This window comes from Pituophis catenifer, unplaced genomic scaffold (genome assembly GCF_029215685.1).
Source record: "Pituophis catenifer annectens isolate HBS135680 unplaced genomic scaffold, rPitCat1.0.hap2 SCAF_15, whole genome shotgun sequence".
In the NCBI taxonomy this organism is placed as follows: domain Eukaryota; kingdom Metazoa; phylum Chordata; class Lepidosauria; order Squamata; family Colubridae; genus Pituophis; species Pituophis catenifer.
Window position 1 is genome coordinate 5,145,965 of NW_027256895.1, and position 12,567 is coordinate 5,158,531.

At 49.5% G+C, this 12,567-nt stretch overlaps 1 protein-coding gene across 2 annotated transcripts in view; it reads left to right on the top strand.

The window, feature by feature from the left end:
- The window catches only part of PRMT5 (protein arginine methyltransferase 5), a 50,356-nt gene that overhangs the window by 22,713 nt on the left and 15,076 nt on the right, over positions 1-12,567 (top strand). For both annotated transcript variants that reach the window (XM_070954782.1, XM_070954783.1), the window contains exons 6-11: positions 133-182; positions 264-427; positions 2,570-2,731; positions 4,428-4,505; positions 7,204-7,262; positions 10,103-10,225. In XM_070954782.1, coding sequence (XP_070810883.1) covers positions 133-182; positions 264-427; positions 2,570-2,731; positions 4,428-4,505; positions 7,204-7,262; positions 10,103-10,225 — 636 coding nt within the window. The remainder of the gene's footprint in view (positions 1-132; positions 183-263; positions 428-2,569; positions 2,732-4,427; positions 4,506-7,203; positions 7,263-10,102; positions 10,226-12,567) is intronic.

Consider the following 12,567-nt stretch of genomic DNA (forward strand, 5'->3'; position numbering starts at 1 on the left):
GAATCCGGCTAGTGGGCCATGAGTTTGACCACCCCTGACTTAGAGAGAGACGAAGAGGTGGACAGACGCCGGTTTTCCAGCCTGCCCCCCCCACCCCCCAGATTAGCGCCTTTCTTTCTTTTTTTTCCACAGGTGGCACAACTTCCGAACGTTGTGCGACTACAACAAGCGTGTGGCTGTGGGTAAGTGCCGAACTTCGATGTTCCGGGGGCTCCGTTTCGATTCCTTCCCGTTGATAACTCTTTCCTGTCCTTTCTTGACAGCGCTGGAGGTGGGCCCGGACCTGCCGTCCAATCACGTCATTGACCGCTGGCTGGGCGAGCCAATCAAAGCAGCCGTTCTACCCACCAGCATCTTCTTAACCAATAAGAAAGGCTTCCCGGTGCTTTCCAAAATGCATCAGCGTCTCATCTTTCGCTTGCTTAAAGTAAGTCTCTCTCTCTCTCTCTCTCTCTCTCTCTCTCTCTCTCTCTCTCTCTCTCTCTCTCTCTCTCTCTCTCTCTCTCTCTCTCTCTCCTTCCCTCCCTCCCTTTTTATTTATTTATATGCTGCCTTTCTCCAGAGACTCAGGGCGGCTTACAATGCGTTAAGCAATAGCCTTCATACTTTTGTATATTTTATACAAAGTCAGCTTATTGCCCCCACAAACCGGGTCCTCATTTTACTCACCTTAGAAAGGATGGAAGGCTGAGTCGACCTTGAGCCTGGTGAGAATTGAACTCGCAGTAATTGCAGGCAGCTGGATGTTAAATGCTGCCTTACTAGGAGGCATTAACCTCCTACGCCACTCAGGCTCCCTCCCTCTCTCTCTCTCTCTCTCTCTCTCTCTCTCTCTCTCTCTCTCTATTTTTGAGTTCATCCTCTTTCCGTTTTTCGACACCCGAATTCCGGCTCAGGTAGTCCTCGACTTACATCGGTTTCTTTAGTGAGCGTTCGAAGTTACAACGGCAGTGAAAAAATGTGACGGATGACTCTTTTTCACCTTTGCGACCGTTGCGGCATTCCCGTGGCCATGTGATTTACCTTTGGAAGTTTGACAACTGGTTCATATTTACGACGGTCTCAGAGTCGCAGAGTCACCTGATTTCCTTTTGCGATCGTCTGACAAGCAAAATCGATTGGGGGGGACACCCAGATTCACTTAATGATCGGTTTCCTAACTTAACAACGACAGGGATTCCCTTAGCAATTGGGGCGAGAAAAGTCGTAAAATGGGGCAGAATTCCCTTAACAGGTTCTGTAAGGTTCAAGGTGCTGGTTATTACCTACAAAGCCCTTCATGGCCTAGGCCCGGGATATTTGTCGGACTGATGGGGGGGGGGGTGTCTTAATGAATTTTAAATTGTTTTAAATTGGAATTTTAATTTTATATTGTCTTTTAATGAGGAACTGTGCATCTTTACCGTTGTGAGCCGCCCTGAGTCCTTGGAGATAGGGCGGTATATAAATTGCATTATAAATAAATAAAATAAAATAAAATTTTTCACGTAGCGATGTCAATTCCGGGCTCGATTGCGGTCGTAAATTGAGAACTTTACCTGCATTTTGAAACTACATGTCAAAAGTTGTAAAAAAGGGGACTGGCCCTTAACTGGCCTGCATGACTCAGAAATAATCACCACGTCTCTGCTCGCACCACATCAAGAAGAGACTGGACTGCCATCTATCAGAAATGGTGTAGGCCAGGGGTGCCAAACTCAATTTCATTGAGAGCCGCATCAGGCCTGTGGTTGACCTCGGCGGAGGGTGGGCGTGGCTGACTGGGTGGGTGTGGCCAACCGGGCAGGCGTAGCCAACCTGACACCACTCCCCAAACTGCTGGCATGTTTCCTCTTTGTATTGGGTAGACCGGGCCAAAGTGACGTGGGCCGACCCCTTCAATTTTCCAGGACGGCCCCGGGTTCGACACCCCTAGCGTAGGGTCTCCTGCTTGTGTGTGTGTGTGTGTGCGCGTGTCGGGGTGTTGGACTAAATGACCTACAACAGGGGTGTCAAACTCAAGGCCCGATGTGGTCGGATCTGGCCCATGCGGGCCGTCCTCGTCTACCCAATACGAAGAGGAAACATGCCAGCAGCTTGGGGAGTGGCTTGAAGTTGGCCACGCCCACCCAGTTGGCCACACCCACCCAGTTGGCCAAGCCTGCCCAGTTCCCCCCCCCCCCGAGATCAATCACAGCCCTGATGCTGCCCTCAATGAAATCTATACCGTGTTTCCCCGAAAATAAGACCGGGTCTTATATTAATTTTTGCTCCAAAAGACTCATTAGGACTTATTTTCTGGTTAGGTCTTATTTTGGGGGGGAATTACGGTACTAAATGCACCCATCTGGTTGACAATCTTAACTGGGGCTTATTTTGGGAGTAGGGCTTATTGTCCAGAGCTATGGACAATATAAGCTGACGCTTATATATTACGAGTATCCTGAAAAATCATGCTAGGACTTATTTTCCGGTTGGGTCTTATTTTCGGGGAAACAGGGTATATTGAATCATGCCTCTTTTGCCAGAAGCCGTATTCGGACATCTCAGGTTGACCCCTGTTTTTTTTTTTTTTTCCCCTCTCCTTCAGCTTGAGGTGCAATTCATCATCACCGGAGCCCACCACCATCCAGAAAAGGAATTCTGCTCCTATTTGCAATATTTGGAGTATCTCAGCCAGAATCGTCCGCCTCCTTCTGCCTATGAGCTTTTCGCCAAAGGTTATGAAGATTACCTACAGTCTCCCTTGCAGGTGAGTCTTCCCTTCCTTGGGGGGGTGGGGGGTGGGGGTGTTGGACAGAACCTCAAAAAGATTTGGCGTCCGGAATGTCTGAACTACAGGTAGTCCTGGTCTGATGGCTGTAATTAAATCCAAACGTTTTGTTGCTAAGCGAGACAATTCAGTGAATTTTGCCACATTTTACAATCTTCCTTATAACGGTATGTCTAGTTCAGTGATGGCTAACCTTTTTAACCGTCGTGTGCAAAAAGTGGGGGGAGCGCGGGGGGAGCACGCGTGCGTACCCACACCCATAATTTGATGCACTCCATGCATGCTTTTGCACTCCCCCTGTTTTTGGTACATGATGGCACATTAGGCCTGGTAAGCCCGTTTTTCGTCCTCCCCAGGCTCCAGAGGATTTCTTGGAGCCTGGGGAGAGCGAAAACAGCCTTCCCCACTGTCCGGAGGCAGGAAATGGCCCATTTGCCGACTTCTGGTGGGACCGGAAGGCCCGTTTTTTGCTCTTCCCAGGCTCCAGAGCCTTTCTAGGAGCCTGGGGAGGGCAAAAACGGGCCTTCCCCACTCCTCGGAGGCTCTCAAACAGCTTGTTTCCCGACTTCCTGAAGGCCTGAAAATCAGCTGGAGCTGAGCTAGGGCAATGCTCGTGTGCCCACCGATATGGATTTAATGAAAAAGAAGGACTAGGGGTGACATGATAGCAATCTTCCAATATTTGAGGGGCTGCCATAAAGAAGAGGGGCTATTCTCCAAAGCACCTGAAAGCAGGACAAGAAGCAACGGATGGAAACTAATCAACGAGAAAAGCAACCTAGAACTGAGGAGAAATTTCCTGACACAACAATTAACCAGTGGAACAGCTTGCCACCAGAAGTTGTGGGTGCTCCAACACTGCAGGTTTTTAAGAAGAGATTGGACATCCGTTTGTCTGAAACGGTATAGGGTCTCCTTCTTGGGCAGGGGGTTGGACTAGAAGACCTCCAAGGTCCCTTCCAACTCTGTTACTCTGTTATTTCTGTTCCTGGTTGCTAAATGACTCACTGCTACAGTTGTTAAATTAGCCACATTGAATCTGGCCTCCCCATTGATTTTGCTGGTCAGAAGGTCGCAAAATGGGATCGTGTGACCCCGGGACATTGCAACCGTCATAAACGTTGAGTCAGTTGCCAACGTCTGAATTTCGATCACATCACTGTGGGGGACGCTGCAATGGTTCTAAGAGTAAAAAACGGTCGTAAGTTACATTTTTCGGTGCTGTCGTAACTTCGAACGGTCACTAAACGAATGGTTGTAAGTGGAGAACTGCCTGCATTCTCAATTATCTCAAATATTGATGGGGGATTGCATGGAGTGGTGCGGTGGGCTAGAGGTAGAGCTCGCCTCACAATCAGGAGGCTGTGAGTTCGATCCTAGGTAGGGGCAGATATTTCTCTCTCTGAGCACAATGAGAATATATATATATCTGCTGAACAAAACTCCGCATTGGCGTCTGGAAGGGCATCCGGCCAGTAAACACTCTGCTAGCTCTATTCAGTTGCCCAGACTCCACCTCGTAAGGGTGTTAAATGATGATGATTGATGGGAATTGCATGCTTTGTCTCTCGGAGAAGTTGAATTCCTCTGTTGTGCTCTGGCCATTTGCTTCTTGACTGCTATGGTGGTTTATTCTGGATTCAAATTCTTCTCCTTGGTTCTTTGATCCCGACAGCCCCTGATGGACAACCTAGAATCCCAGACCTATGAAGTCTTCGAGAAGGACCCCATCAAATACTCCCAGTACCAGCAGGTCAGTTGGCAAAGGGGCATTTGCTGAAATAACGAACGATCTATAAGACAGGCATGAAGCATTAAATGGAAGCTGATGGCTGAGAAAAGACAGGATCCGAGGGTTCTAGGTATAAGAAGGAAGGGGAGTTTGATCTAGTGGTTAAGGCGTCTGGCTAGAAACCGGAGACTGTGTTGTGGCTCCGTTGCCTGAGCCTGGGCTATCGACAGATGCAGACTCTGAGAATGAGGAAGAGGAGTTGGCAAGGCCTCCCTCTCCAGGACCCTCCTCTCTGGCAATGCCTCCGGAGGACACCGAAGGCCAAAAGATAGGCCCAGAGCCAAGCACGTCCCCGTAGCCACAGGTGGACAGCGATGAAGGAGATAAGTGCTGGCTGGACCCTCGGCAGAGGCGCAGGGAGAAGCGTGCGCAGCAGAGGGGAAGGCGTGCCAGAGATTAGCTGAGTCACTGGACCACACCCCACAGGGTATAAATGTGGGTGTGGTGGCCGGTTCAGTTTGTGACGAGCAAAATCTAGAGATAATCCATGATCTCTGCATTACTGGACTTCTGCCTGCCTTGTCGGACTGCATTTGGACTAATCCTTGTATTGCGGAAACTTTGCCTGCTTTATCGGAATGCTTGCAGTCTAATCTTTGTTTTGTGTGAGTAAAGTCTGAATTGGCAGCTAGCCACTGGGTTGCTGCCAGCTTTATCTTCAAAGATTTTGTCGTGTGGCTTATTAACTCCGGGCCGTCTGTGGGGGTGCGTGTGTGGGACGGGGACAGAACAGACTGTGAGTTCTAGTCCCAGGAAAGCAAACTGGATGACTTTCAGCCAATCAAAAGGAGACATGCCCTAAGCTGGGTGTCACCAGGTGACTGAATTCTAGTCCCAACCTTAGGAATGGAACACAGCTGGGTGTGACTTTGAGCCAATCACCAGGGGGCTATGAGTTCTAGTCCCGCCTTAGACATGAAACATAGCTGGGTGACTGGGGCGATCACCAGGAGACAGTGAATTCTAGTTCTGCCTTACACATGAAAGCTGGCTGACTTTGGGACGATCACCAGGAGACAGAGAGTTCTAGTTCTGCCTTAGACATGAAACATAGTTGGGTGACTTTAGGGCGATTACCAGGAGACAGTGAATTCTAGTCCTGCCTTAGACATGAAAGCTGGCTGTGTGACTTTGGGCCAGTCACCAGGAGACAGAGAGTTCTAGTCCTGCCTTAGATATGAAACATAGCTGGGTGACTTTGGGGTGATCACCAGGAGACAGTGAATTCTAGTTCTGCCTTACACATGAAAGCTGGCTGACTTTGGGACGATCACCAGGAGACAGAGTTCTAGTTCTGCCTTAGACATGAAACATAGTTGGGTGACTTTAGGGCGATTACCAGGAGACAGAGAGTTCTAGTCCTGCCTTAGACATGAAACATAGCTGGGTGACTTTAGGGCGATTACCAGGAGACAGTGAATTCTAGTCCTGCCTTAGACATGAAAGCTGGCTGTGTGACTTTGGGCCAGTCACCAGGAGACAGAGAGTTCTAGTCCTGCCTTAGATATGAAACATAGCTGGGTGACTTTGGGGTGATCACCAGGAGACAGTGAATTCTAGTTCTGCCTTACACATGAAAGCTGGCTGACTTTGGGACGATCACCAGGAGACAGAGAGTTCTACTCCTGCCCTAGGCATGAAACACAGCTGGGTGACTTTGAGCCAATCACTAGGTGACTGTGAGTTCTAGTCCTGCCTTAGACATGAAACACGGCTGGGTGACTTTGGGACAATCACTAGGTGACTGTGAGTTCTAGTCCTGCCTTAGACATGAAACACAGCTGGGTGACTTTGAGCCAATCACTAGGTGACTGTGAGTTCTAGTCCTGCCTTAGACATGAAACACGGCTGGGTGACTTTGGGACAATCACCAGGAGATGGTGAGTTCTAGTCCTGCCTTAGGCATGAAAGCCAACTGGATGACTTGGAGCCAATCACTAGGTGACTGTGAGTTCTAGTCCTGCCTTAGATATGAAACATAGCTGGGTGACTTTGGGGCGATCACCGGGAGACAGTGAATTCTAGTTCTGCCTTACACATGAAAGCTGGCTGACTTTGGGACGATCACCAGGAGACAGAGAGTTCTAGTCCTACCCTAGACATGAAACACAGCTGGGTGACTTTGAGCCAATCACTAGGTGACTGTGAGTTCTAGTCCCGCCTTAGACATGAAACACGGCTGGGTGACTTTGGGACAATCACCAGGAGATGGTGAGTTCTAATCCTGCCTTAGGCGTGAAAGCCAATTGGGTGACTTTGAGCCAATCACTAGGTGACTGTGAGTTCTAGTCCTGCCTTAGACATGAAACATAGCTGGGTGACTTTAGGGCGATCACCAGGAGACAGTGAATTCTAGTCCTGCCTTAGACATGAAAACTGGCTGTGTGACTTTGGGCCAGTCACCAGGAGACAGAGAGTTCTAGTCCTGCCTTAGACATGAAACATGGCTGGGTGACTTTGGGACAATCACCAGGAGATCCTGCCTTAGGCATGAAAGCCAACTGGATGACTTTGAGCCAATCTCTAAGTGACTGTGAGTTCTAGTCCTGCCTTAGACATAAAACATAGCTGGGTGACTTTAGGGCGATTACCAGGAGACAGAGAGTTCTAGTCCTGCCCTAGAAAACTAAAGTTGTCGTGTTGCTTCTTTCCGTTTCAGGCGATCTACAAGTGCCTCTTGGACCGAGTTCCCGATGAGGAGAAAGATACTAATGTCCAGTGAGTAGGAACCCCAACGTGGAGGGTGTGCGTGTGTGTTGGGAGGGAGGATGTCACAATCCTTGGACGCAGATTGACAAGAGTTACAAGATATATCTGCCTTGTTCTTTGGTGCGTTGCAATCTCCCTAGAACATTCTACCAAGTAGTCACCAGCTTACGACCGTCGTAGAGCCTGTCTGTCCCGGTCGTAAGTTGTGACGGTTGTAAAACCGTCAAGTTTTGCAACCCTTTTTGCAGCAGTCATTAAGCAAATCCACGGTCATTAAGCCAATGCCGCTGGGGTCAATTGAACCAGTGGTTTGCTGTTAATCATGTTAATATGCGGTCATGTGTCCCCCAGCCAATGGCTGTAAAGGCGGGGCTGGTTGCCAAGCAACTGGGTTGTAGTCACGTGACTGCGGGAGACAACCTTCAGATCTTCCAATATAAGCACCTCTTCTCTGGTAGGTCCGTCATAACTTCGAGCGGTTGCTAAGCAACCAGTCGCAAGTCAAGGAGTTGAATGTCAAGAATGCAGGTAGTTCTTAACAACCACATTGGAAAGTTCAAAATTTTGTGGTTCACTGGATCCTGCTCCAATTTACAACCATTTTTTGCCACTGTTGTTAAATGAATTGCTAGGGTTGTTAAGTGAGTTGTGCCCTTGTTAAGTGAATCTGGCTTTTCCCCCCCACTGGCTTGGCTTGTCAGAAGCTCCTTAGGAAAGTTGCAAATGACAATCCGGCACCTCCGGGTGGTTGCAACCAACCACCGTAAATACGTGACAGTTGTCACCCAAAGTCGAATCACATGACTGGGGGTGCTACAATGGTCATAAGTGTGAGGACTGGTCATATGCCCCTTTTTCAGCACCTTTGAACAACAGTCATGAAACGAATGGTGGTGAGTCTGTAATAAGCTGCAAAGCAAGGATATTACCAGTAGTCCTCAGTTTATAACAGTTCATTTAGGGACCGTTCCAAGTTACAACGATCCTGAAAAAGGCGACTTATGCCCACGTTTCGCCCTTAATGGACCATTGCAGCAGCATTCCCGACAGTCGTGTGCTCAAACTTCAGACTCTTGGCAACTGACTCACATTTATGACGGTTGGCAGTTGCCACCCCACCCCCACCCCAGGGTCCCGTGATCCCCTTTTTCCGACCTTCTGACTTAACTAACCGAGTCAATAGGGAAGCCAGGTTCCCTTAACGAACGTGTGACTCGCTCAACGACGGCAACGATTCACTTCACAACTTTGACAAGACAGGTCGTAAAAATGGGGGCCGTCATTCGCTGAACCGCTGTCTTCGCTGAGCAATGGAAATTTTGGGCACCATCGTGGTCGTACGTCGAGGATTATTACCCGTATTCCCTCCCCGCTTATAACCGGTCTTTGGAACCAGGCATCAAACCGCACAAATCCGTTATAAGTTTACACGGCGGGTGTCAGATTCCCAAGACAAACCCATTTAAAATGCAGCTTGGCAGAAACTGCAGGGGTGAAATGCTACCGGTTCGGCCCGGTTTGCCCAAACCGGTAGTAAAAAATGCTTTAAAAAAGTTAAAAAAAAAAAGGTTCCCACGATCGTGCGGCACAGCTGATTGTCGCAGCTGACAACTGTGACAATCAGCTGTTCCGTGTGATCCTCGGAACCTTTTTTAAAAAAACTTTTTTAAAGCATTTTTTTTACTACCTATTCGCCCGAACTGGTAGTAAAAAAAATGGTTTAAAAATGCTTTAAAAAAGTTTTTTAAAAAGTTGGCCATGCCCCCCCAGTCACATGACACCCCACCCCCAAAGCCACACCCACAGAACCGGTAGAGAAAGTTTTGGAATTTCAACCGCTGGCAGAAACCACATTGCGGAGGTCGCCTTTTTTAATGACAATTCGCTTTCAAGCGCATAACGAAAGGCTCCTTTCCACGGAGGGAGACCAGCCCCTTGTTCGGCTGTCGGTGCTTGTTCGCACGGCGGGTGGGCGGGCTTTCTTTGGTTGTGAGCGGAGACATACTTTCTGGCGGCGCGATAATAGCGCGTTCTCCAGCTGGGCTCCACGGGGTTTTTTGTTTTTTTAAATACGGATTGCTCCCAGCGGGCACCAGCTTAGCCTGGCACTAATTATAGACAACGGCCTGTTTTTTGTTTTTTTTGTCGTCTCCGGGTTCCATTTGTTCTGACCTAGGCTTCCTGAGACAGTAAAAAGCACATGATTAGTCCCCAAAAAACCTCTTTTTATTTCAACGGATGTTAATTCTGTTCATTCACACCCCGTAATGAGTCACAAATAGTTTATAAAAGAGTCCGACAGAAAGTCTGCCACAGTCCTTCGGGATACGGCTGATAAGCACCCATCTTTATATCCCTTGACACGCTGCCAAAGACCTAATTGGCAATTGGCTTTTCAAGGCCACACGGAGCACAGAGTCAAAACGGAGCTTCAAAATTTAAACCAACCAGAGTGAACAAAGTTGCTTCCTGCAAAGGCACACGTGCCTTTGCTCCTCCTGTATGTCGTATGGGAAGGGCCAATCATCTCCAAGCCTTACTCCTGAGTTGCCCCTTTTGTCTTAACTGTTCTTGCCTTCTGGCAGCTCTGCGCATGCGCACACTGGGAACAGGCTCCCCCTGTTCCTCTGCCTCGCTGATGTCCGACTCTGGAGGCTCCGGAGGCAGCACATAACTCTGCCTCTGACACAGAGCCCTCGTCCGAGCCTTCCCCAGACTCCAGTACTGGCCCATGTTCCTCCCCAGCCTCCTCACTATCTGACTCTGCTGCCAGCTCCGCAGGCTGCCGGCGGACCACAAGAGCATTTCTCATGTCTCCCCTTTGCTTTTGCCCCCCCTCCAACCCGCAGGGTGGTGATGGTGTTGGGGGCTGGGAGGGGTCCTCTCGTCAACGCCTCCCTCCGAGCGGCCTGCCAGGCCAAACGGCGCGTCAAGATTTATGCCGTGGAGAAGAACCCCAATGCTGTGGTGACGTAAGTTGGTTCTCACCTGCTGTGGACTCGTCCTTGGCAATGAAGCTCTGGAGGGTGGGAGGGGGAGGAATCGCCCTACAGATGTCATTGTGCATTGAAGAATTGTTTTGATGTAGAGCCACTTTGGTCTAGGGGCTAGAAGCCAGGAGACTGGGAGTTCTAGTCCCACCTTAGTTACAAATGCTGGCTAGATGACTTTCGACAAATTACCAGGAGACTGGGAGTTCTAGTCCCACTTTAGGGAGGAAAGCCGTTATATAACTTTGGGCCAATTACCACCAGCCAGTCTAGTTCTAGTTCCACCTCAGTCACAAATGCTGGCTAGATGACTTTGGGCCAATTACCAGGAGACTGGGAGTTCTAGTCCCACTTTAGGCAGGAAAGACACTAGGTGACTGGGCCAATTACCACGAGACTGGGAGTTCTAGTCCCGCCTCAGTCACAAATGGTGGCTAGATGACTTTGGGCCAATTACCAGGAGACTGGAAGTTCTAGTCCCACTTTAGGCAGGAAAGCCACTGGGTGACTTTGGGCCAATTACCACGAGACTGGGAGTTCTAGTCCCGCCTCAGTCACAAATGCTGGCTAGATGACTTTGGGCCAATTACCAGGAGACTGGGAGTTCTAGTCCTGCCTCAGTCACAAATGCTGGCTAGATGACTTTGGGCCAATTACCAGGAGACTGGAAGTTCTAGTCCCACTTTAGGCAGGAAAGCCACTGGGTGACTTTGGGCCAATTACCACGAGACTGGGAGTTCTAGTCCTGCCTCAGTCACAAATGCTGGCTAGATGACTTTGGGCCAATTACCAGGAGACTGGGAGTTCTAGTCCCACTTTAGGCAGGAAAGCTGTTAGATGACTTTGGGCCAATTACCACGAGACTGGGAGTTCTAGTCCCGCCTCGGTCACAAATGCTGGCTAGATGACTTTGGGCCAATTACCAGGAGACTGGAAGTTCTAGTCCCACTTTAGGCAGGAAAGCTGTTAGATGACTTTGGGCCAATTACCACGAGACTGGGAGTTCTAGTCCCGCCTCGGTCACAAATGCTGGCTAGATGACTTTGGGCCAATTACCAGGAGACTGGAAGTTCTAGTCCCACTTGGCAGGAAAGCCACTGGGTGACTTTGGGCCAATTACCAGGAGACTGGAAGTTCTAGTCCTACTTTAGGCAGGAAAGCTGTTAGATGACTTTGGACCAATTACCAGGAGACTGGGAGTTCTAGTCCCATAGTAGGCAGGAAAGACACTGGGTGACTTTGGGCCAATTACCAGGAGACTGGGAGTTCTAGTCCCGCCTCAGTCACAAATGCTGGCTAGATGACTTTGGGCCAATTACCAGGAGACTGGGAGTTCTAGTCCCACAGTAGGCAGGAAAGACACTGGGTGACTTTGGGCCAATTACCAGGAGACTGGGAGTTCTAGTCCCGCCTCAGTCACAAATGCTGGCTAGATGACTTTGGGCCAATTACCAGGAGACTGGGAGTTCTAGTCCCATAGTAGGCAGGAAAGACACTGGGTGACTTTGGGCCAATTACCAGGAGACTGGGAGTTCTAGTCCCGCCTCAGTCACAAATGGTGGCTAGATGACTTTGGGCCAATTACCAGGAAACTGGGAGTTCTAGTCCCACAGTAGGCAGGAAAGACACTGGGTGACTTTGGGCCAATTACCAGGAGACTGGGAGTTCTAGTCCCGCCTCAGTCACAAATGCTGGCTAGATGACTTTGGGCCAATTACCAGGAGACTGGGAGTTCTAGTCCCATAGTAGGCAGGAAAGACACTGGGTGACTTTGGGCCAATTACCAGGAGACTGGGAGTTCTAGTCCCATAGTAGGCAGGAAAGACACTGGGTGACTTTGGGCCAATTACCAGGAGACTGGGAGTTCTAGTCCCGCCTCAGTCACAAATGCTGGCTAGATGACTTTGGGCCAATTACCAGGAAACTGGGAGTTCTAGTCCCACAGTAGGCAGGAAAGACACTGGGTGACTTTGGGCCAATTACCAGGAGACTGGGAGTTCTAGTCCCGCCTCAGTCACAAATGCTGGCTAGATGACTTTGGGCCAATTACCAGGAGACTGGGAGTTCTAGTTCCACTTTAGGGAGGAAAGCCGTTATATAACTTTGGGCCAATTACCACCAGCCAGTCTAGTTCTAGTTCCACCTCAGTCACAAATGCTGGCTAGATGACTTTGGGCCAATTACCAGGAGACTGGGAGTTCTAGTTCCACCTCAGTCACAAATGCTGGCTAGATGACTTTGGGCCAATTACCAGGAGACTGGGAGTTCTAGTCCCACTTTAGGCAGGAAAGACACTGGGTGACTGGGCCAATCACCAGGAGACT